This window comes from Apis cerana, linkage group LG4 (genome assembly GCF_029169275.1).
Source record: "Apis cerana isolate GH-2021 linkage group LG4, AcerK_1.0, whole genome shotgun sequence".
Classification (NCBI taxonomy): Eukaryota; Metazoa; Arthropoda; class Insecta; order Hymenoptera; family Apidae; genus Apis; species Apis cerana.
This window is the reverse complement of record NC_083855.1, coordinates 3,771,320-3,798,364: the sequence shown is the minus strand read 5'-3', so window position 1 is coordinate 3,798,364 and position 27,045 is coordinate 3,771,320. Positions and strand designations below refer to the sequence as shown.

Below are 27,045 nucleotides of genomic sequence, written 5' to 3'. Positions count from 1 at the left end.
CTCCTCGACTTCGTGCGCGGAGAGAAACGCAATTAATAAAATAATTAAAGCGCAACCGGTCGTTGGAAAGAGGGAAGAGGATCCGAGGAGAGGGATTTTTTGCCGGAAGCGGGACGAAACGGGGGCGAGAAGGGCCGGCAGGAAGACTACGCGGCCGATCGCGTAGCCATACGTCATCCTTGACGCAAGGAGTCAGTCAGCTGCTCCGCAATCCCTATGGTCCTTCTTGCGCGAACAGATCGGTCCTTCTTGCCCTTCGTCCCGGCTGGACACATCTTTTACCTTGTACCGGCGACACCATCCCGCTGAAATCGCCCTCTCTCTCATCGATATGTATGGATGGACACGCCGGTGGAATTTTAGTTGGTGTCGCCTCTTCCCGAACCGCACACGCGCGCGCCTCCACACGCACACACGGACGCGGCAAACAAATAAGTAGAGCGGCGCGGGACGACGTGAAATAAGGGCGACAGGATCGATGAATGGCTCGATACAAACCGCCCTGCCCGATCATTCCCGGTTAATCGTGGATTCGTTCCTGTTTGGGAGACTCGGGTTAGGGGCTTTCGTTTCTTCCACGCCTGCGAACGAGAATAGTACCGGATATTAGATACGTTTTCCATCATTTTCAAACGATGTACGAATATCATTTGTGCGAGGAGAAATAAAACGATTGGACTGCGAAAATTTGCAATTATTTTTCCAATTATCCAATGGAAAATTTGGGTTAACACTTTTGATATTAGATACGTTTTGAATTTTAAAGTGATATACGAATTTGGACGAAGAGAGATTCGATAATATGATTGGATGATTGGATGGTTTCTTTTGATTTCGATATGATAGACGACACGATCGTTTGAATACGAAAATTTGGAATTATTTTTATCCAAATGGAAATCTGAATATACGATGGAAAATTTGGGTTAACACTTTTGATATTAGATACGTTTTGAATTTTAAAGTGATATACGAATTTGGACGAAGAGAGATTCGATAATATGATTGGAGAACGGTTTTTTTGATTTCGATATGACACACGACACGATTTCGAATACGAAAATTGGAATTATTTTTATCCAAATGGAAATCTAAATATACGATGGAAAATTTGGGTTAACACTTTTGATATTAGATTGACGTTTTAAATTTTAAAGTTATATACGAATTTGGACGAAGAGAGATTCGATTGGATGATTGGATGGTTTCTTTTGATTTCGATATGATAGACGACACGATCGTTTGAATACGAAAATTTGGAATTATTTTTATCCAAATGGAAATCTGAATATACGATGGAAAATTTGGGTTAACACTTTTGATATTAGATCGATAATATGATTGGAGATCTGGTTGAATTTTTATTCAAGCAGAAACCCGGTCTGAATACACGATGGAAAATGTTACTTTTCCTGTGCGTTTCTGTTTCCTATTTCCCTCGCCATACGAGAGGCGCGAAAGATTTCAGGAATAAACTCGCTCCCTCCTCGTAACAATATGTTGCCGCGCCGCCAGAAAAGCAATGGTTGACGTAATAAAACCGTGGTGAAACCGTGGCAACCGACCACGTGAACGGTAAATGCCCCTGATTTATGAACCGGTGGCTGTGATCCGACCTGAATATAATCCCGTGGCGAGCTGCGCCCCCGGAACCCGCTCGTTTCACAGGCATACGTTTCCTGTGACATTTGAAAAGCTCCCGCAAAAACTCTACTCTAAACTAGATCGTTATTTATGCGCTTTCCCTAATAAACTCTATTCCACGATGTCGATAAAGGCCACGACTGTCTCTCCGCACGTGACCAGAAACGAGATTCGATCTCGAATACAATGCAACGCCTCGTGGAAATATGATCGATCCTCCAATTTCTCTCAATCGTTTCCAATCCGAAATCTTAATTTCCGAACGAGTGAAAAGGATCCTCGAATATTAATTTTAACAACGAAAATCGAGAGAGAAGGACACACTCCTTCCACCAAGTTATCTCCTATTCCCCCATCCCGATGACAGGACGCAACAAACGAATAATAAATAAATTATATTTTTCTTTCGATACTACAAATACGAAACGATTGTTGAATCAATTAATCGGATCTGCGTGCCAAAGAATCGAAACCTTCGATACTCCCTGGAAAGGTAAAAGCGGCCAGGTAACGACTCGCAATTTACTCGGATATCTCGGAGGACGGATCCTCCAAGTTGGGCGTGCACCGCGATAACGCGATCGTGACTTCATAATCGCGGATCGGGCCATCTATCATTGTCAAAGCTCTGCCAGGTCGGGTGGATCGTGGGTCGCAAAAAGGCCGGCTGTAGCTCGCTGTGTAAACGACTCGCCGACGTGTATCACCGTGGCGGGCAAAACAATTATAAATTATTTAATATGTCCCGTAGACTCGTGGGTCTCCCCTAATTGTAAGGCAAACGGGCCCGAGCGGTCGGGGTCGTTTTTTCGCCTAGCGGTGCCCCACCGCCGCCGCCTCGCCTTTCTTCCCTTCTTCTCTCCACGGCCAGACTATATCCTCCGTCCACTATATCCACCACCACTGTCGTTCGTCTCTGTTTTTTCGTCCGCTCGTCTTATTCCTGGAGAATTACGAAGCTGGACAGAGAGGGGAGAGAGAGAGGGAGAGGGAGAGGGAAGGGGCCGTTGAACCCTCGTCGAATAATGCGAATCGATTCGATGATACGCTCGTAATTTAACTTCGAGAAGGAAGATAAGGATCGTCGGGGGAATGCAAATATTTTAATGGAGGAAAAACGTGGATATACAACAACGGCGAGACATTTTTGCAGGAGATCGCCGGATTTATTGGGGGAGGGAAGGGGAGCTGCTCGCGCGTGGGCCTCTCTTACCTCGGGCTTATTAAGCTTCTCGAGTGGCTCTCCATTATATGAAGCTTATATATATATATATATCGTAAGTTGGTTTAGCTTCTGGGGACCGGGATGACTTCATTATCTGGATTTTCTGGATAATACGTTCTGCTCGTAGAAAAGTTGTAGATTTTCCTTAATCGATAAATGTATCAAATATTTTATTTATCGAAAGATCTTCGCGTTTTTGATATCGAAAAAATATATCCGAGATATCGTATTCTTTTATTCTTATATCCACGAATCGATGAACGTGTCCTCTCCTCGAATCTACTATCATTTAGAGACCCTCTGGGCTCCGTTTGGTGGAAAGAATCGCCTCACCTTGGACGCGGTACGAGTAACGTACACGCCGACGATACGTGGCAGCTCGAGGTATATTTTCGCTGTTTCGTTTCGCGCTGTGGGGCGCCGAGAGAAAGCGATAGATTCCAGGAGCGAATGACAAACTACAGGAAGCGGTTCTCCTGGTCCTTAATACATCTCGGAATACTGTCCGCGACGTGTACTTGGGAACAACTACTTGGTGCGCTTCTTTTCTCCTCCCCCTCTGGCGTCTCGAATCGTATCGTATTTATTTCAGCAAAATTAATCAGAGTTTTATAAAGCTATAACTCGAAAACTACAAGCGAGAGTGTTTGGAAAAATATACAGCGATGATTGTATTGATATCCGCTCGAAAATCGATAGTTTCAACGTATACAAGAAAAATATATTATCGATATATTGGAAATAGTTTAAAATTTACCAGTGTTTTTGCCAAATACTAAAGTTTTCGAGCAGAAATCTATATTATTTATAAAGCTAAATGTTCAAATTTATTTATTGTTAAATGTTATTTGTGTAATTTGTATAATATAATTAACGAAAAACAATTTAACAATAAATAAATCTCGTTTTCTCTACGATATATTATTTATATGTATATATTGTTAAAACATATATATATATAATAATATATTGTAATAATTATAATTATTTATACGCAAAACTAATTTAAATATATATAAATATTTTACCGTCGAGAGGAGCGAAGAGCGTAACACGTGCGTTCTATTTCACGTTCGATATACGACTTCGTTAAATTTGTATTATGTTTACGATATCAATGACGAATCGTGTTGTCGTTTCTTGTCTCCTCTACATTTATTACGCATAATGTTTAAAACTCGTAGCAATATTACAATAATTCGACTTATATTCTAACGATAAAATATACGTGATAATATAAGATAAAAAAAGGATCGAAAAAGAAAAAATTATCCCGAAATGGAATATTTATTAATACAATATAAAGAATTGCGAATATAATAAGCGAGAGTGTTTAAAAAAATATACAGTGATGATTGTATTGATATCTGCTCGAAAATCGATAATTTCAACATTGATTTTTAGTAGAAGGATATAAAAAAATATATATTATCGATATATTGGAAATAATTTAAAGTTTATAAGTGTTTTTATCAAATACTAAAGTTTTCGAGCAGAAATCTATATTATTTATAAAGCTAAATGTTTAAATTTATTTATTGTTAAATGTTATTTGTATAATTTGTATAATATAATTAACGAATAACAATTTAACAATAAATAAAGCTCGTTTTCTCTACGATATATTATTTATATATATGTATATTGTTAAAATATATATAATAATATATTAATAATTATAATTATTTATACGCAAAACTAACTAATTTAAATATATTACTAATAATAATATATTAATACTATATTATTTATATATATGTATATTGTTAAAAGATATATATATATAATAATATATTGTAATAATTATAATTATTTATACGCAAAACTAATTAATTTAAATAATATATTACTAATAATTAAAATTATGATATTAATATATTATAATTATTAATATATAATATATATTAATAATAATAAAATATATTAATACTATATTATTTATACATATGTATATTGTTAAAAGATATATATATATAATAATATATTGTAATAATTATTTATACGCAAAACTAACTAATTTAAATAATATTTTACCATCGAGAGGAGCGAAGAGCGTAACACGTGCGTTCTGTTCCACGTTCGATACACGACTCCGTTAAATTTGTATTATGTTACGATATCAATGACGAATCGTGTTGTCGTTTCTTGTCTCCTCTACATTTATTTCGCATAATGTTTAAAACTCGTAACAATATTACAAAATAATTCGACTTATATTATATACGTGATAATATAAGATAAAAAAAGGATCGAAAAAGAAAAAATTATCCCGAATATTTATTAATATAATATAAAGAATTGCGAATATAATAAGCGAGAATGTTTAAAAAAATATATAGTGATGATTGTATTAATATCTGCTCGAAAATTGATAGTTACAATATTGATTTTTAATAGAAGAATATAAAAAAATATATTATCGATATATTGGAAATAATTTAAAGTTTATAAGTGTTTTTATCAAATACTAAAGTTTTCGAGCAGAAATCTGTATTATATATAAAGCTAAATGTTTAAATTTATTTATTGTTAAATATTATTTGTGTAATTTGTATAATATAATTAACGAATAACAATTTAACAATAAATAAATCTCGTTTTCTCTACGATATATTATTTATATGTATATATTGTTAAAACATATATATATAATAATATATTGTAATAATTATAATTATTTATACGCAAAACTAACTAATTTAAATAATATTTTACTAATAATAATATATTAATACTATATTATTTATATTATATATATTATATATTATATATTAATATATATATTATATTAATATATTATATATATTAGTACTATATTATTAATACTATATTATAAATTAATACTATATTATTTATACATATGTATATTGTTAAAAGATATATATATATAATAATATATTGTAATAATTATAATTATTTATACGCAAAACTAACTAATTTAAATAATATTTTACCATCGAGAGGAGCGAAGAGCGTAACACGTGCGTTCTGTTCCACGTTCGATACACGACTCCGTTAAATTTGTATTATGTTACGATATCAATGACGAATCGTGTTGTCGTTTCTTGTCTCCTCTACATTTATTTCGCATAATGTTTAAAACTCGTAACAATATTACAAAATAATTCGACTTATATTATATACGTGATAATATAAGATAAAAAAAGGATCGAAAAAGAAAAAATTATCCCGAAATGGAATATTTATTAATACAATATAAAGAATTGCGAAAATAATAAGCGAGAGTGTTTAAAAAAATATACAGTGATGATTGTATCGATATCTGCTCGAAAATCGATAGTTTCAACATTGATTTTTAATAGAAGAATATAAAAAAAAATATATTATCGATATATTGGAAATAATTTAAAGTTTATAAATGTTTTTATCAAGTACTAAAATTTTCGAGCAAAAATCTATATTATTTATAAAACTAAATGTTTAAATTTATTTATTGTTAAATATTATTTGTGTAATTTGTATAATATAATTAACGAATAACAATTTAACAATAAATAAATCTCGTTTTCTCTACGATATATTATTTATATATATGTATATTGTTAAAAGATATATATATATATATATATAAAATAATATATTGTAATAATTATAATTATTTATACGCAAAACTAACTAATTTAAATAATATATTACCGTAGAGAGGAGCGAAGAGCGTAACACGTGCGTTCTGTTCCACGTTCGATACACGACTCCGTTAAATTTGTATTATGTTACGATATCAATGACGAATCGTGTTGTCGTTTCTTGTCTCCTCTACATTTATTACGCATAATGTTTAAAACTCGTAACAATATTATAATAATTCGATTTATATTATATACGTGATAATATAAGATAAAAAAAGGATCGAAAAAGAAAAAATTATCCCGAATATTTATTAATATAATATAAAGAATTGCGAATATAATAAGCGAGAATGTTTAAAAAAATATATAGTGATGATTGTATTAATATCTGCTCGAAAATCGATAATTTCAACATTGATTTTTAATAGAAGAATATAAAAAAATATATATTATCGATATATTGGAAATAATTTAAAGTTTATAAGTGTTTTTATCAAATACTAAAGTTTTCGAGCAGAAATCTGTATTATATATAAAGCTAAATGTTTAAATTTATTTATTGTTAAATGTTATTTGTGTAATTTGTATAATTAACGAATAACAATTTAACAATAAATAAATCTCATTTTCTCTACGATATATTATTTATATATATGTATATTGTTAAAAGATATATATATATATATAAAATAATATATTAATAATTATAATTATTTATACGCAAAACTAATTAATTTAAATAATATATTACTAATAATTAAAATTATAATATTAATATATTATAATTATTAATATATAATATATATTAATAATAATAAAATATATTAATACTATATTATTTATATATATGTATATTGTTAAAAGATATATATATATATATATAATAATTTATTATAATAATTATAATTATTTATACGCAAAACTAATTAATTTAAATAATATATTACTAATAATTAAAATTATAATATTAATATATTATAATTATTAATATATAATATATATTAATAATAATAAAATATATTAATACTATATTATTTATATATATGTATATTGTTAAAAGATATATATATATATAATAATTTATTATAATAATTATAATTATTTATACGCAAAACTAATTTAAATAATATATTACCGTCGAGAGGAGCGAAGAGCGAAACACGTGCGTTCTATTCCACGTTCGATACACGACTCCGTTAAATTTGTATTATGTTACGATATCAATGACGAATCGTGTTGTCGTTTCTTGTCTCCTCTACATTTATTACGTATAACGTTTCAAACTCGCAACAATATTACAATAATTCGACTTATATCGTATATATATTCTAACGATAAAATATACGTGATAATATAAAAAAATGATGATAAAAAAAGGATCAAAAAAGAAAAAAAAACTGAAATGAAATATTTATACAATATAAAGAATTGCGAATTGAGACATACATAAAAAAAAACAACTAAATTAACTTTCGGATCTTATTTTAAAAATAATTATTCCCATTCGAGACGCGGCGTAACAATAAAATAAAACCACGTGTATCACAATCCACGAAGAATCGGGTAAAAAAAGAAAAGGTTTCGATCAACTTTCAAATCCCGTTTCAGAAGAGTAATGGGCACGTGGAAGAACGTAAAATATCAATGCATCACGACGTAAGAACGTTGAACAACGAAACGTTGAAAACGCTCGGTAAAAAGCGGGTATTAACTTTCAAATCTCGGTCGGGGAAAAATCGATTGCCTCATGCAAAATTGTAATTGCGATCGCACAGCGGTGCCGTGGAATCCGTGCCCGTCTACGTATCTCGAGGAAGATTGTGCGGAAAACGCGTGGCGATTCGCGCGGCGGAATGCTGGAATCGCAGAGGCTGCGAGCGGAGCCGGAGGACCAGAACCGTGGGAAGCAAAAAGTAGCTTGAGAACCCGTACGAGCTACGATAGGCCGGGTGTATATACGACGGGGCTATTCCGACTCTAAGGAGGTGTCGTTCTATCCCTACCTCGAGCCCGCCTACAGACCGGCCAGTTTATCATCGATTTCGTATTTATCTCCCACCTTCTCCACGCTCGCCTCGTTTCGATGACATGTTATCGAACCCGCGATGGCCTCGAACCGATCGCGAGCAAAGATCGATACTACTCTCTATGGATATCCTTAGAAAAAAATATCCCTCCCCTTTTCGTTATTTCCATAATTACGATAGCATAAATTGAAGATAAACGTTTAATTTTCAAAGGGGTATGTAAGATAAAGGATTCCAAAATTTCATTTTTTTCACATTTCCTGTAGAGAAAATTTATCCTTTAGAAAGGATTATAATTTCTCTTTTACTTTTCAATATGTGTATTTATTGATAAAGAGACACAAATGTTATCGTACATTGTAAACATCCAAAGTCTAATTTATTTTTTCGTAAAAAGGAGGACAAAAAAGAAAATGGATGGATCATTGATATATAAGTTGTACAAGTTCTATAAAATCTAATCATTCGAAAATGTTGTGGTATCGAACGAGAAATTGGATGAAACAAGCACAAGGCGAGCGTGATCTAAGGACAGATATTAATAATACGAAGAACGAAACGGCAATGAATTGAAACAGGTCCGAAAGTAGGTTAAACCCTTTGCTAGCCGGACGACGAGTCGCGAGTGCGGTGGACTAAGACGACGAGATGCATCAAATGGGGAGGAGAGGTAGTGGGAGCGAAAGAGTGCGAGGTAGGGAGATGCAGCGAGATGTTTCTGGACCAATGGAGAGGCTGCACCACCGTGACCGTATGCAAACAGCATCACCGCCTCCACCTCGAGTGCTCATCGAGTATGCAAAGTCCTTGCTACGTGCTCCGCCCATCCGTGGATGCCTTGGTACAAAGATCTTGAGACATGCACTCGAATGGCGTGGCATCGTTTATCCTTCCGTGCACTTTATGCCGAGCAACTTCTTTCCAAGAATTCGAGAAGAATCCCTCCTCCTCCGTACTCTTTCGCGCGAAATTCGAATAATAAAAATTCAAATTCAACGTTGTCTCAAAGTATCTCGAAATTATATTGATTTGGGATCAGGATCGAAATAGGAATATTAAAATTATTCTTCAATCATAATTCTATGTTTAATACGGTTTTCGTGTAATTCGATATCTAAGCATATACAAAATCGCTTTAAAAGATTATAATATCGTTAACACGATAACACGAATCTCTGAATAAAATTATTAAGAATATTAGATAAATAATAAAACTGTGACATCATTCCCCGTTTCGAACGATCCTTATCTTCGTATATCAATGTTAAATTCTTTGTCGACAATTTTTTTATCATCAGCAAAGATTACGCTTCCACTTGGAAAATCGCTCGCTCCAAGAAATTAATAATCGAATATCGATCCGTCGTCCCACGATTCCGCCGGAGTTTTCCACCGGATCGGTCGGTTTTTCATTAGCACACAAAGTGGTTTGCGCATGATCGGCGCGCGACATCTCCACCCGACGTAAATCTCCACCCTCCTCGCCTCCTGACTCGCGTTTAGGGAAACTAATGGCAAAAAGCGGCATAATAATTCCGAATCGATCCTCCGCTCGCTGCCACCCCTTATCCCGCATGTATGTATACAGCAGCTATAAGGCATCTCGCGATCACGTGACGTGGATTCTCGTAAAGGTAAGGACTGGTTGAAAATCCATTATTAACCCGGCTCACAGGGATCCGTAATAAACGGATGCGGTCGAGCCAAGAGGGGAGGGTGCAGCTTCGAATGGAAAAAAGGAAGAAAGAAAGGGGATCGTGAAAAATCGTGAACTTGTCGCAAAAAACAGACGTTAAAATTCGACGTTTTTCAATCTTCGATTCCTTTCTACGAATCGTATTTATTCGGATCTCTTAATTGATCTTTCATCGAAAACTTCTAAGTATCTTTCTAAGTAATTGTAATTCAATCCTTGAAGTCAAGTAAGAAAAATAACTGTCCAAAAATGGAGAATCGCAAAATTTTAATAAGGAAGATGCTAATGTATAATATATATTTATAAGTAAACCCTGTCAACGCGGAAGAATTCTCGTATACGAAGGATGAAAATGGGCAGAGCAAAGAATACTGGCGTACTTCTACGAGTGAAAGACCGAGGGTTTATGGTGGCCGTTATCGGAGTTATACCGACTACGGGCCAGTCTCGCAGATATCAGCCACCCTCCAGCCTTTTTATTTTCAACCCCTCCCTCAACAACGATCCACGCTGACCGGTATCGGTCTCGGTTTTTTCGAAAACGTGTCACAACGACAAATCATCATTGATCGTCAATGAATATATCCTACGTTTGATCAAGATCAGATTCCAACCACTTTTTTCATAGGATATAAAAATCGGAAATTTATCGATATTAAAATCTTGCCGCCCAGATTCCACGATTCGGGACAAAATGACGAGCGAAATGCCAAAAATTTCGATAGATATAGGAACAAAGGAGAGAGAAGGTGGAGAGAGGAAGGGAGGTTGGCGTTATGCCTGCTCGTTAGAGCGGCGAGATCGGTGTCGCGATTCCGGCGATCGAGCAGATTAATGGTCATCGCTGTCACTTAGCCTCTGAAAATCGAGATTTATCTCGTTACTTCACCGGCTGTCTAATTGTTTAAACCGGGGAGAACTTGGCGAGACTTGGCCCTCGACTATAAAACACACGGTGTACTATACCGCTGTTGCTCGAGATAAAACTACGTTTTGTCGTTGGTACGGGTTTTTAAGAGATCCGTGATTGGATTAATCGAGAGGCGAAAGCGAGAGTCCTCGTTGCAACGAACGAACCACTTCTGAACGATTCGTTCGCGATTTGTTAGATTATGCGGTTGTGTTAGGTGTTAAGTGTTGAACGCTTGTCTCATTTTGTCGAGACAGGAATTTCTGTCTCGCGAACAGGCCTCTAATTAACAGGAATCGAGAGTGATTCGAAGATAGATGAAAAAAACGAATTTGGAGATAGATTATTTTGCAATATCGAAATATTTATAGGTATATTCGAGAGAAACTGTAAAGAAAGGAAGAAAGAGGGAGAAAAACGGTTCATTTGGAAAATCTCAATAGATATGGAAGAAATAAAAATTCTATCAATTCCTTATCTCTTTCGAATCATTATTTATCTAATCGTTATTCATAAAAATCTCCGTTTATCTGTTCCAAAAATCTATTTTCCTTCCATTTCTGCAAATTAATTCCTCTTTTTCTCGGCCAGCGATTATATAACGATTCGCAATAAGCAACAGTACACACTTTCGCCGATATCCACTTCTTCGCGAGAAATTTCTTGCAAACATTTGTCGCGAATCCAAGGAAATCTCTTTTGAATGTGAGTGAGTAAGTAATAAGCGGCGCATCATTATCTCCTAAGATTCGTCTCGGTTTTAAAAGTATTCCGTTTACTTGCTGTTTACGAATGAAATCCGGTTTTCTTGTCTCTCTTCGAATCATCCTTAAATCATCCGCGTCGCGTTAGAAAGTATCATTGCCGATTCGTATCGCGAGAATGCGAATCTCTGGATTTGTCGAAGAGTTTGTATTCGAGGAAGGGACGGCGAGGATCAAAAGACGTCGCGTGCAAGAATTATATCGCAGCTCGAAGTCATCATTATCGTGATTCTGTTCACCTTTCAACTCTTTCCATTCGGATTTTGAATATCGAGAGAAGAAATTTTCGATTAATATTTTTTTCGATCAAAAGAAGAAGAAGAGCAATACTTTTCCAAACAGATTAGAGTTGATAGAAAAATTCGTTTTCCATTATTCGCCTGAGGTCGAACGACGAGGACGAAGAAGAGGAATATAGAATACGGAAACGAACAGGTTGTTGCGGATCGAAATTCGAGGTAGGAAGGATAAATGGGCGAGGAATAAATGCGCACGTGCGCCGCGTGCAAACGTGAAAATTGTCGTCGTGGAAAGGAGCGCGGGCGTGCGTGAGCCTACGTGCAAGATGATCGGCGCTCGTATGCATCGGGGCCCCCCGGCTAAGTGACCTGCCCGGTGCATCTGCGTAATTCGCAGCACGTGCATCTCTCCCGTGCGTTTTATGCGGTGGCGAGCGGTAATCGGTCGCCGATCAAATCGAAATGGCCGACCCGTTTCTTTCTCACCGCCCGCCAAATCCTTCCGGTTCTCGAATTCTTCTCGATACCGAATTCGCGTCTTTGGGCGTTCGATCTTCTGTTATTCGCGCATTCTGCGTACAATTATGTAAAAAAGAGGGAGAGAAAGGAAGAAAGAATTACAAGAGGGAAACGATTCGTGCGATGCACCGCGAAATCAGGGGAGGGAAATTGTGAAGGCTCATCCAGACGGAAGGAGGGGAGGGAGGTCGCGATGAGGAAGGAAGCGTGTAATGCGCGTGCATTATAAATTCGCCACTAATTGATGAGAGAATTTGCTAAAGCGTTAAACCGAGAATTATGCAACGAATTACGGTACGATGTAATTCGCCCATTGTGTGTCGTCGTAGTAGGAATTATACGGCGAGCAAAACTTTGTTTCCCATGCATAAAACCAACCGCGATAACTTTATAACGTTACGGAGGCGATGTCAGCCCCGATAGCTCCTTCGATCCGATAAGATCGCGATATCTCATCCGGATGTTTATTTCAAAGGCGGAATTACGAGTCTGGAGCGACGCCAGCCGTCGTAAATTTTGCGAGGCGAGAAAAATACCGTCGATTCCTTCCTTCTCTCTCTCTCTCTCTGTTTCTCTCTCACGCACACACATACGCTTCCTCTGTTTTCCTTTTTTGTTTTTGTTTTCCTCTCTTTCTCTCGCGTTTAACGAGTCGTTGACAATGTTCGTCGGGAAAGTTTTCGAGAAGGATGAAAATAATACGTGGGATGGATACTTTTAATATCCTTAATTATGCGTGAATTTCCTTCCAGACTTTGATCGATCGTGTCTCTCGAAGCGGAAGGAATTAAGAGTTTTTCCTTCCCAGGATGTAAAATTGCGTTTCGAAAGGGTTTCAAAGGAAATGGCCCGAATTTCGAGAGAGAAGGAGAGGGAGGATGGATCCCACGAAAAGAGGGGACGATCTCTATTTTCTTTTTGGACAAATTACGGCTCGTCGCGGGAACGAGGACGATGAAAAATGGGCAAAATCCACTTCTCGAGTCATTAATGTCGCGATATCTGTTTTACGGTGCCGCGTCTGAAACATAACTTCGCATGGTCGAGTTGCCCTCCGTGCGCACGGTTCAGTAACTTTTCCTTTATCCTACGAAACGCGGAAGTGGCCTCGAATTCCTCCACCGCTATTAGCGACCACGATGCCTCCCCCTTCTCCCCTCTCAGGGGGTGTCGTAAAGAGCGACGCGATTAGAGGTGGATCGTTTTACCGAGAATCTGATGGCGAGGGATGCTCCCTTCGATATTCAATGTTTCTTATATTCATTCGTCTTGACGATCCCAAGATTTTGAATTACGGATGATTTTTTTTTTAATGATTCTAGAGTAATTTGCATAAAAAAGAAATTATCATTATATATATATATTTTTTTTTTTAATACGAAGCGCAATTTTCACGATTAGATTTGGATTTAATTTGACGTTAATTCATTGCTCTTTCAAAAAATTTATAGACATCCTGTTTCACTCGTGTCGAGAATGAAATGCAAAGAATGAATATCCAATAAAACTGCTGCCGCACAACGAAGCACAAGCACAAGATATGATCGCGAAATTTGAATTAATAGTAGAGAACACTATCAGATACACAGGCCTAACAGAATTCAGAAATGATACCTATAATTACTCACAATCCATAAAGTATTTCCTTTCTTCTAGAATCACAAAACATTTTACGACTTCATAAAACTTATATGGAGGTTTTAACGAAACAAAAATAATATCCGTGTTATAATATGAAATATGAATACACAACATAAAATTTCTAGTGTATTAGTTTTAAACAATTTTGTTATGTAAATTCCTTTCTTCTTATATCTTCTTATATATTATTAGATTATTCCTCCCCGTCGTACAATTATCTAAATAACCAGGATTAATACGCCATTTCGTTTGATAAAAAGGAAGAGGAGGAAAGGAAAAAGAAAGGACATACCCTTTCCATACATTCTCGCGCCCTCCTTTTCGAACAATTCGAAACGAATTGTTGATACGAACATTTTAACATTTTTCCTCGATGATATTTCAGAGAAAACGCTTCTATCTAACCCCTGTCCTAAGCAAATAAAACTTCTCCTCCTCCTCCTCCTCCTCCAAAAAAAAAAGAAAATCGTTCATAATGGAACGTAAGAGGAAGGAACGGTACTTCTTATTCGAAGCAACGTGGAAAATGACGTCGCGGGGTGGTGGAAGGGAAGGGGTGTCCCACTGGCTAGGTGGGGAGTTGTACACCTCCGCGATCCATATTTTACAATATGGCCGGGGGTGGCTGGCAGGTTAGGGGGTGGCCTATAGGCGGCACGCTGATGTACGCAGGTCTGCCAACGATTGGTCGATAGTAACGCGACGATTCTCTCTCCGACCTTCTCTCCCTTCCGCCCTCCCTTGCTCTCTCTCTCTCTCTCCCTCTCCTCTCCTTCCCGCGAACGTGATTTACACGCGCGTATGCAGATCCTCTCCTCTCCTCGAACAAGCCTCCCCACCACCAGGACACGCGTTTCAACCCTCCGGCCAGCCTATCCGCTCCTCTTCCAACCGATCCTCAAGGGTGGATCTTTTTACATTCTTGCTCGAGACGGGGGGAGAAATGGCGGACGTGCGATATATAACTCGATACAAACTTGTTATTCCTTGTTCGAATAGAAAAAAAGAAGGAGAGAGGGACAATCGATAAAATTAAATTAAAATCGAGCCGAGCTGTTTTAATTTTTTGGCAGAGGGGAAGACGATTAAAGATAATTCGAATCGGGGATATTTTTCTTCTAATTTTCGGAATAAAATTATGCATTGATAATCGGCCTTTCCTTAATTTTTAATGATTATAAAACAACCTCGATAATATTCCCCTTGACCTTCAATTAACTCGATGACACTACCGTCACCTTTAAATAATCTCAAACAACAATGAAATATAATTTTCAATCATCTTTTATGACCTTTAAGTAACCTTGAAATAATCTCCAATACCACGACTTGCATAGTTTGCAAATAACCTTGAGTGCTAGCCGATCGTCAGCTAATGTACCATATACACGGCTAGAATTATCAACCAATCTCACGCAATTTCACTATTACTATATTGGTGAGAATGACAACGAGAGTGAAACCGCTCTACCGCAAAAAAAAAAAAAAAAAGGAGAAAAAGGAAAAAATCTTCGTCCTCCCACGAGAACTCTCTCTCTCCCCCTTTCTCTCCCTCTCTCCTCCTCCTCCTCCTCCTTAAAGGAAAACGAAGAACGTCAAACAAACTGGACTGTAGGTGCATTACGTCCCCCTACACGAACTCATAAGAACGGGAGTTCGAAATAGTAATGATATTATGTTCACCGCCCTCCCCCCGAAAACGGGGCGAGAAACGCGTTACTCGAGAGGGGGTGAGACGAATACGTATATATATATATCCAGAGGAACGAAGATAAGGAAGGAACGAGACGAAGTGAGAGTATAACGAGAAACAGTGAGGCGGTGGACGGGGTAGTTGGAGGACGAGGAGAGGGAGAGTGGAATCCTCGGGACGGTAACGGGAGGATGAGGCGTAATATCCCGAGTAAAACTTTTCACTCAACGCGAGAATAGGGTTGGCTGGCTGCGGGCTACCGGGAAGCTGGAGGGGGTGGACGTGCACCGCGGGGGAGGAGGGGCGGCCAACTAAGTACAAAGAATGTAATGTCCCCCCTTTCACCTATATATATATATATACACGTTCCGGATTTCACCAGCCGGAGATGTCCCGTGGAATAATAAGGATAAGAATGCCAAGGGGAAAGAGACCGACTACGTGAATGAACGAAATCTCTCTAGAACCTCACTCTGAAATTATCGGGAGAAATTTAAAAAAAGACAAGACTGATTCGTCTCTTCGTGGAGCCGCTTCGAACGAATATAATTATCTAACCTTTTCTTATTTTTTTCTCCGTGAAAGAAAAAGGCGAAAGAAAAAAGAGAGAGAGAGAGACGATGGTGGTGGGAGTGAGCGAGTTCCATAAGGGACACCGTGAGAATTGGAACTGCGTATGCGCCACCGGGGACAACGGGGCCGTGAGGAGCTCTCTCGACTAGGCTAGCGACGAGAAAAACTCACCTTCATTATGCTACCGGCATCGTAATATAATGGTTAAAATCGCCGTAAATGGCCGCGGCCGGCCACCCGTCCAGGCATTATACCGCGTAAGCACGCGCTCTCGGTGCGTGAGACACTCTGTGTACACGGGGTGTTGCAGAAATAACCGCGGCAGATTAGACCCGATACTTTTTGCCCGTTCCCTCGCTGCTATCCTATCGATTCCCGACTTTTTCGGCCTTTTCCTCAACGTGACGTTGCAAAGGGTGAATTGGCCCGGGAAACTAACCGAGTTACACGCGATGCGCAATTGCCCAACGGCGAATACGTAACGAGCCTCGCTTCCTTCGATTTTTACGCCATGGTAAATCTGGAAATATACGAATTAAACGTTAGAAATTACGCGTTTCTCCACGCGCTACGTCGTTTCGACTCGAAAAGATATCGTATTTGTAATACGATAATGTAACACACGAAAACGATGATCTTTATTTCAATTTTAAGCAGCAAGTCTTTGCTACGAATTCTTCTCTTAATTCTTTTATTGCATCGTGGCTTGGTTTCGCTCGAAATTTTTTGATTCTTTTTTTTTGTTTCGCGAGAAAGGGTTACGCATTGTACAGAAAATTGGCTAACGTTAGAATATACATAGGTTACGTTTTATAATTTTATGGAGATTTCATGCGTGAAAAATATGAATAAACATCGTTCCCCTGAATTATGCATGTTTTCCAATTTTCTCGTTACGTATTCCAGTTGCTCATCGGAGGCAATTGCGGAGGACAAACGAACGTAAGCTCTTAATGTACATACGGAATGCAAACGGCGATCGTGTTGCGAAACGGGAGAAAGTTACGCCTTCGAACAATCGCGCGCGCTTCACGCCGAGCGTTAAATCATCCTCGTTAGACGGCAAGACAAATCGAAACTGAAATCCTGGCCTAATGACCAGGATCGTTTGTTCCATTCTCTCTTCATCCTCCTCGCTCCAACGTCAATTCGAAAAATAACCCCTATGCTTTAGACTTTATTATCGCTGATTGAAAAAGAAATTCTTCGAATTTGAAAGACGATCTGTCACTTCAAAGATACTCGTCGCAAATGTTTCAACATTTTTATAGAAGCGTTATTGCACCACGATCCCCGAAATAATTCTATCCACGTTGAAACAGAAATATGTAGATGGCCATCCATCCATATGTAAACGAAATGCAAACGATCGTCACCGTTTGTTGCAACAGGGAAAATTGCGAAAGGCAAGTCGATCGTGGTGCACTGGTTGGCACTAATGTGGGAGAGCTATGCCAGAACCGCGAGCTGTGCCAGATACCCCGACCGTCAAAGCCGTGCAATCCGGATCATAAGCAGGTGGTGTTGTCAGGAATGCCAGAGGACTTGCCTTGGGGACTAATAATCGAACCAGCGTTGCGCGATCTTTCCCCTTTTTTCCCCGTTTAAATAAGGAACGAGGGCGTGTTCCCGCGAAAAAATAATTCAACCAGTCCGCTTTTCATCTCTTTCCATTGTATCTTTTCCTTTCCCTCCTCGTTCCACTCCTCTTTCGAGCAGATAAAAAGATAAAAGGCGGGGTCAATTTATTAGATAGGCCGATTGTTGTTTCGATGACGTTGGAAACATTTCGACAACAGCCTCCCTTTCCTCTTCCAACAATTTCGAGAACGGTTATCAACGCATTTCCTCCTCCAGTTTTTGTTATCTAAATTATCGGTTTCTTCTCCGAAATACTTGGATCAATACTTGGATCACGGATTCTTTTTCTCACTCGTATTAATTCAAGTGTTGTACAGATAACAGAATATTTATTTCTACAATTACAAAACGAAGATATAATATCGAATATCGAATTTTTCGCTTCGTCGTACGTGGCAATCGTGTAAAGAAATCGTGTCATTTTTTCGGCCGGGCGAATTGAATCGATCGGGGCCGAGTTTTTTGGTGGGGAAAAAAAAGGAAGGAAAGAAAATCGAAAAAACGAAATCGTTGTACAGAGAGGTAAGATCGGTGCGTGTTTCACGATACGATCGGGCATCAAGCAAACGAAACGGCATAGTATGCATGCAAGAGCACGTTCCGCGGTTAATGGCGGGCATACGCGCTCGAGCATCCGCGTGGCAAGTAATTGAGTAAGCCATTGCGAAGCGTGAAATGCTCAATCGTAAGTAAATTACAGGGTCTGGCTTATTGAATAACATGGTACATAAACGTAATGAATAATTACCAAGCATACGCACAACAACTTTAGTGTTTTATGCTTATGCCAACTCGTTCCCCGTTTCGATTATTGGAAACTTTATCCTTTTGAAGTGATCATTGACACCAAACGGAGAATTTTATAATTTTATAATTACGAACAAATGGAAATTTTCTTTTAAAAGGTACTTCATCTCGATATTTGAATTATCCTCCCGGTCCTTTACTCGAAACCTAACTGTAAAAAGATAATTATTTATCGATAATTCTCTTGGCAATTAAATTTAGTAATGAACTAAATTTTGAATAATTCATAACTGAATAATTCAGTTTCACATTAATATGATTGTAAAGAAAGTATACGTTACACGAGTAATTATAATTATTATAACTGTAATTGTATATATATTCCACGAATATTTGTACATTGAAATGATCGTTGACACCAAGTTTTATTGCTATGAAAAAACCATAGAAATTTTCTTTAGATTTTATATTAATATATATTTAGAATTGAGTGTACATTCAAGATCCTCCATTCAATACCTTAACTTATAATAATAATAATAATTATCCGCCGATAATACTCCCGGCAATTAAACAACGAATTACATCTTTAAACAATCGATTAGATTATCATAATTATAAAAGCCACGCTTTTAACGCTTTGAAATTGGATCTATTCTCTCAAAGAGACATAATAACGATAATAATAATAACAACGATAACTTTGATTTCTCCTCACCTGATTAAATTTACCGTAATGATTTTTCCCTCCTCCTCCTCCTCCTCCTCCTCCTCTTCTTCCTCTTCGTCACAAACGATAAAACGAATTCCCCATGTTCTCGACGGCGATATTCTCGTCCACTCGTATCTGAATCGATCACGCCCTCCCCTCTTTCCGATTCAGAAAACGGCGGCACGAGCCGAGTGCAAATAGGCAATACGTCCGATTAGAAGCGAAGTTTATCTTAGATCGGCATTCCGCCTCCTCCTCGAGCACCGTTGCACCTGTGAACCAGGTGACGCGGGTCGACCGTGCTTCTGACGGTGCCCACCTACGTCGGTGGATACCACGTGTCACGCTTCCCGCAGGAAGTGACGTCACCGTGTCACGGAACACGATGGAATGCACGGTCGCGATACCTGCCACCGCAAGCCTCCGTGCCACCTTACGGCTCTGGGATAATCGCGAGATAACATCGTGAACGCGGCCAGATTCTATCCGCCAATAACACAAACATTGGAGAGGCGGAGAGAGAAACGGTGTGGAGAGATATGCTCGTTCGAGTTTTGTAAATAAACACGAGCCGCGCTACGCTATGTTTACATTTCACAGGTTAACCGTCTCGTAATTGCGACGCGACTGCCGAGACGAGCGAACGTATTTCGAATATTCTCCGACTGTCGATGGATTCTTTGATCAAGGGAATGAAATAGAGAGGATATTCGAGTTTGGACTCGAATAATTATAACTTGTACAGCGTCGAAAACGAATAAATCGAAAAGGGAACGTTACTTGCCTCGAAGGGAATTTGTTTCGGTGGAACGTCGATGATCGTTGCACGATTAAAGTTAATTTTCCAAACTCCACTGCGCTGTGCCAAGCAGGACTTTGATGCAAAATCGAGGGGGGTTGAACGAGGATTCCTCGAGTATCACGTGTTGCACCGAACGAGAAGAAGAGGAAGCACCCTTCCTGCCATCTTCTGGAAAACACTCGTAACCGGCCGAGTTCCGTGACGGTTGAAAATCAATGAGCCCGACGAAGTAGCGGACTGGGAAATTTATACGGTTCCACTTTTATGAGCAAATGCAGAGAATACGATTAAATCAGGAACAGGATCTTTATGGAAAGAGCGAATCGTACGATCTACGATCGTATCCGCCACTGTGAAGTAATGACTATTCAAGAAATCGCGTTCATAAACAACGGGCAAAATCAAACTTTTTATAATAACCTGCGTAGCCTGTGTAAACGAGATCGTTCTTTTTTTTTCTTTTCGTGGAAGAAAGAGGATATATATCTGCATTAATTCTCGATCTCGGTGATTTTATAAAGTTTCTTTATATTTCTCTCGATCGAGAATTGTTCTTAACGAATTCTTAAATTTGATGCTTTCAACGAATGATCCGCAACATCCTCGATTCAAGGATCATCTCGAAACACGAGTCCCACGATCGTACGACGACACTGGCCTTGCAACTTCTTCGCGCAAGACACGTGGAAAAAGAAATCGGCCCCGGCCTGCATAAAGAATGCAATTAAGCGAATCGTGTATTGTAATTAACGGCCATTCTCTTCTTCCGACAGATTCCCTCCTCGTCAGGTGCGTGCAAACGTGCTCACCTGAGTTCTCCTCCTCCTCCTCCTCCTCCTCTCGCTTCTTTCGTCTTCCTCTTTCTTTCGCCTCTCACATTCACGATCGTGTCGCGTCTTTTCGCCCCATTCTTATTATTATTCTCCCTCTTCCTCTCCTTTTGTCGTACACCTTCCACTCGATTAGCCTCTCTCGAATTAGCGGCTACCGCACGAACGTGACGAACAAATTAACAAATCGAACGGGACTATGCGAAATCCCCTCGATTACCGCATAGAAAGAGGAAGGAGAATCTCTCTGATTTTGTAATAATATACGAAGATGGAAATTTTATTGGCCAAAGATCTCAAGATTCAAATTTTTATCGATATCCAGTTGAAAAATTCAAAGATAGATTAATAATTCGATATTGATATCCGTTCAGTGGATTTAAAATGTAACGTGTTGTGAATCCGTGAGGGAAAACTTCCTGTTATTCCTGTCTGCGGTTAATTAAGCAGGCGAGCACGAGAAATCGAGCTCGGTCGATCGAGAGTTTATTGTAAAAATGCGAAGAGAGAAGGATCTACATAGCGGCTTAAATTAATTATTAACGTAAATCAACCCAATTACAAACTCTATTCACGTCTACTGCACTTCCGCCGAGGTCTGAGTCACTCGATTACATAAACACCCTCGCCGACGCTTGTAAACACTTTTATATTAAATTCTATATTCCCGTTCGGTCTCGTACGCTACTGTATAACAATATATAATATATTCCACGATTAATTCTACCTCATCCCATGAATGCTCAACATCTTTTGTTTTCCGAGCCATCCGATCGCCTCGCATCTTCTACATTTCATATTTCTTTGTTGCAGGGTACGTTGTCTTTGTGATCTTCTTTTTTTTGCTTGGTATATAAATGGAACTATAATCGTTGATAAGATACGAATTTCTTTTTCGACGTCACCTCGAGGAGCTGATTTAAAGCAGTGTTCTTTTAAACATATTCGGATCGCAATACGTGAGTAATGTCACATCGGATCGATAAATTTTTGTTTCAAAGTCTACGTTTATTATTTCAGACGGAATCCTGCTCGACGAATATTATCGCGTTAGAGGAAAGGGACATATCGACAAAAAGGAGGAGAAGGGGGAGGGAAAAAGCGGACGAAGGGGTGGTTCGATCCCGCGGGTGAGTAATCGATGGCCGCCAATCAGTACGAAGCTGAACGAGGCGAAAGTTGATTCGTGTCGGTCGCAAATTCAATTAAAAGTTGCGGTTATTAGGTTGGACAATGAGTCCCACGGGCCCCTCCGCTGAGGGAGGCGGACAGAGGGTGAAAAGAGGAGCATAGGTACGGAGAAAAAAGGACGAGGCGTTAAAACTAATGGGCTCGTTGCTGATTCCGCTCGGCTGCCACCTTGATTAAGCTGCTCGCGACGCTTCGAGAAAATATAATGAACGTCTTCTCTCGTCTGCAAACGCCACACATTTTGTCTTCTGTTTCCGCCTTCGATCCGCCAGCAACCCTCTCTGTGTCCACCTCCGCGGATAAGTTCGAAGGATTGATCGACGGCGAAAGAAGTAAATGCGAAACGACATTAACGTTAATGTGAGGACTTGATTTGCATATATTTGAAGATTACGTCTCAAACTCCCCTCGTTTCAAATTTTTGAGAAAAGACTCGATATCTGTCCGATGTATCTCCGAGGAAACGTTCTAAAAACTATTATTCCGATTACATTGCACGATTCATAAATCGGTGAGAAGTGGATCGAAACGATATTATTTCCAACTAGTTGTATATAATCGGATCACGCGCGAAACGCGATTCAACAAAGGAACAATATATTGGAGGCGAAACAACCCACGTGATCGATTCTCGAAAAGGTTTTCCGCCGATCGATTCGATCGAATCACGAAAATCGTGTAAAGCATCGATCATCGTGCAAAGTATATTATGCTTTCCGCGAAAGGCAGCACGGATCTCTCTCTCCCTCGATCTATTATGATAATCGAAGGTCTTAATTAAAAGAGCCTATAAAGGTCGTCGATATATAAAATGCTTCTCGGCACAATGCGAACAACAACACGGATAATAGCAGCCTCCTTCTCCTCCTCCTCGACGCGGCGAATTGGCCGCAATCTCGGCTTGAGTCCCGAGATTAAGGGAATAAATATCCAGGCCCGATAATTGTATTGGTAGTTTCAGTAACTAATGATCTAAAAGTCGTTAGCACCGTTCGTGAAGGGTGTTGAGAGAGAGCCTTATACTTTTGGCTCTGGGACTCGACCTCCTCGAACCGAAAGAGAAGAGGAGCGAACGAGAGGGAGAGAGAGAGATATGGTTTCGACGCTGTTGTCGAGAATGAAACTACGACCTAGCTACCTAACCTGCCACTAGCCACCTCGACGCACGACCAATCCGATGGTAATTCACGATCGAGCCTTGGAGAATTGGAGGAACGAAATCGGGATGTATCGCCCTCGAGTTTTCGCCGTCTGATGAGTGGACCGTCTCATCCCTTTGGGAGTGTTCGACGACGAAATCGGTGGCCCCATTCCGATACTTTTCTTCCTTCTGACAGAATTTGAATTTTCTCCCTTCTCCTTCTTGTTTAATCAGACTTGGAAGGTAGAAGGGAAACGTTTCTGGTCGCTTCCAATGTTGTTTAAATCGTATACGTTCGAGATAAGTAAAAATTTCTCAAGAGTTTTCCATTTCGAATCTTTCCACTTCTATATATACATATATATAAATATATTGTCAAAAGGTGTCACGACACCCCGCTGGGCGGCGAGGATCTAGCATCGAAATCGAGTTTACGTTGCATAAAGGCTTGTCATCCGATTATATACACTTGGATATATGCAGAAACCAGTCGGCCGTTATTTATCGCCGTCCACGGCCACGAATAATACTCGAGTTTCGTCCTCCGCCTCGTGATCGAGGATCAAGAGGTTAGCACCCGCGCAGTCGGCGGCTTCACACCCCCTCTTCCTGCCCTATCGATTGTATTTCTCTTCCTCCCTCCTTCTCTCTCTCTCGATTCGAACAATGCGTTCCATCCGCCACCCTACGCCTCGATACTCCTCTTACACGCCGGGAGGAAAACGAATGGTCGCGTCCGGTCACGCAGTGCGTATGTGCTTCGAGGTGTCGATACGATGAAGAAATGCGAGTGCTCGCCTCCCCCGATCGATTCGTGGATAGGATCGGTGTGTTTCCTTGACTGTAAAGTGCGCTGCCCCCCGAGATCTAGCATCTCTGCCTCGTAACGGATGGGGTGGACGGAGAGATTTCGTATCGTAATTTTTAATTTTCTCTCTTTCCAAATCTTTACGGAAGTTTCTTTTCGATTTCCACGATACGCACGCTTTTATCGATTCCTTCCCCCCGATAAATATCTCGGAGTTAAAAAAATTCGATTTCGAGTAGAACGTTTCACCTAATTTCAGATCACGGAGAAGCAGATTCGGAAATCCTTGCCGGGAAGAGAGGCTGAAAACGTGGACGTCTAATCCCCTCGCACGATCGATGAAAAACGGGGGAAATCTTATCGGGCGCCTTATCCTGTCCGACACGTTCCTTCAAAGATCATCCATTAGATTCGATCGGCCATACGGTTTATTGTATCTCGGCACACGTCTAATGCACACGTGCTCGTCGCGTCCAGAACGATCCTTACGGGTGAATGGAAGGCGGGCGGCGACAGGTGGGCCAGTCCCTTGATAAATGAAGTGAGAACTCGCAGCTACTTATCCGCCGATGCATCAAATATGTCCCGGGTGAACGGATCGCCGGTATTAAAAGTGCATCGAAGACGTATGCTTTACTATGCCTGTCCACCAACGCAGCGGATAAACACGTGCGCTCCCGTGCTTGTCTCCTCCCTTCTTTTCCTTCCACTTTTTTTACTTCGGAACGCTTATTTCTAGGAAAGTTTCTAGCAAGGACTGGCGTTCGACTGGAAAGGGGGTAAGGATTCTACGATTATTCCACGCGTTGGGAGAGAATATCTCTCTTTGGGAGCAACGCTATCATTAAAAAATCGTAAGCGGACTCGGTAATACGAAGAGGAATCGAGGGCGGATGAAGTCGTCCAAAGCGATAAATTAACCGGTGCTCGTTCGACATCCAGTTTCGAATTCTATCCACCTTCAACCCTAAATCTTAACCCTTTGCCCACCCGGTAATTATGCCCAAGGTGTCGGTAAACATTCCTCTCATTATGCTCGAACAAATAAGAGCATTCTCCATATATATATATATATATACACACATCATCGTCGAGTAATATATTGGTAATATTTCCTGCGCTGCGAGAGATTATCGGCGTATCAACGTCCATGAGACGTAACGATCGACAAGCGAGCGGATATAACGAGGATCTCTCTTGACGAGAAAGGCTTCTCGCAGCCTTCCGGGACAGAGAGAGAGTGCGCTCTCGACGTCCGAAAATCGACTGGCTTCGTGAAGTAGAGGGTGAAAGGAGAAAAAAAGGAAAGGGAAGAAAGAGAAAGAAAAAGGAAAGGAAACGCAGAGGAAGGGACAGAGAATGGGAACGGAGAAGTGGATGCGCCGGCTGCGTAAATTATCTCCACACGGTGTGTATTTATCCGGAGATTTACAAGCGGGCAGCGCGCGTTTGATTTACACGCCCGTGCGCCCGTAGCCCCGGTGAAACGGCTAAAAGGGTTCTGCCGGGTGAAATATGCAACAGGATGCGCCTTCGACTGCATCCACCGGAATCGTCCACCTCTGGACTAGCACCTGCGCTCCTCTTCTTCCTCGAAGGAATCGTTTCTTCTTCTTCTTTTTTAAATCAACTTTCCTTCAACTTTCGTACGAAACTCTTCTTTCAGAAATAACGATATGAGCTATATTCCTTTCGAAATTCATTTCAAACCGAGAGGCAAAAATCTTGGCCGTTTCCTCGTACACGAGCCAGGCGCTAAATAAATACCACGTAGCTACGTCACGAAATTGTTGGCATGCAGCGTCAAACGACGATCAATCTGGATGGGCGTGCACCTAGTTTGCGAGAGCGGATCTCTCAGAAGCAGTATCGGGACAAAGAGGGTGGAAGGCGAGCGGAGTAAACGGCGGTCGTTCATACATTGGCTGGCTATGAATCGTCCGAGCGTGAGATCGTAAAGTCATCCTTATCATCGTCTGCATCTTAATGCAGGCTACATACGTTAGGCTACGTAGCGCGCTATGCCTTGTACACGACTACGTGCGCGCGCGCAGAGTATAAAGGGGGGAGGAGGGGGGGCCGTGTGCGCACGTTATGATGTTTCACGAGGGACCGGCGTAGAGGCGACGAGGTCCATATGCAGAAGGATATAACAGAGGGGCACAGGTGTCCGACGCCTCAAACAACATCTTTATACCCTGCTCTTAACCCTTTAACCAGCCTCGTATGCGCGAGCCTTAATATATTTCCTCGTGTACGTACGTGCGTGTGCGCGAGCACTCGTATGACACACGTTTGACGTGTTACTCGCAACAGTGAGATCGCCTCTGCCTCGAACTGTGGATCGAGCTCGTGAGTTTAGATATATACCTTCAATTACGATTAATCTTTCGTTTGAGATTTAGGGAGATTGGTTTAAGTTTATCATTTCACAATTTAAAGAACGTATACGGTATTATATAATTGTTAATTGAAATGAATCTTAAGGAGATATTTTTAAGGAGAAGCTAAAAAAGAAAAGCTGTTGAAGGTATATTCTTGGAAGACACTTATATTTTCTCTCTTTTCGTTGACCGTCCTACTCCGATTTTAACAATTGTATAATATCACCAGTCACGTAAAATTATTATCAAGAGATTCGTAATTACGCAA

At 39.6% G+C, this 27,045-nt stretch overlaps 1 protein-coding gene and 1 long non-coding RNA gene across 2 annotated transcripts in view; one reads left to right on the top strand and one right to left on the bottom strand.

Moving 5' to 3' along the window:
- LOC108003628 (uncharacterized) overlaps positions 1-27,045 on the top strand; it is a 77,217-nt gene extending 50,172 nt beyond the window's left edge. Inside the window, 3 exon segments of the mRNA XM_028669627.2 lie at positions 22,067-22,212; positions 22,274-22,383; positions 22,479-27,045. Coding sequence (XP_028525428.1) covers positions 22,067-22,110 — 44 coding nt within the window. The 3' untranslated portion in view covers positions 22,111-22,212; positions 22,274-22,383; positions 22,479-27,045.
- Positions 3,008-20,616, bottom strand: LOC114578227 (uncharacterized). Its single transcript, XR_009829462.1, has 3 exons — positions 19,628-20,616; positions 7,595-19,120; positions 3,008-3,435 (listed from the first exon to the last, which is right to left on the bottom strand). It is a non-coding gene; the product is annotated as an uncharacterized LOC114578227 (long non-coding RNA).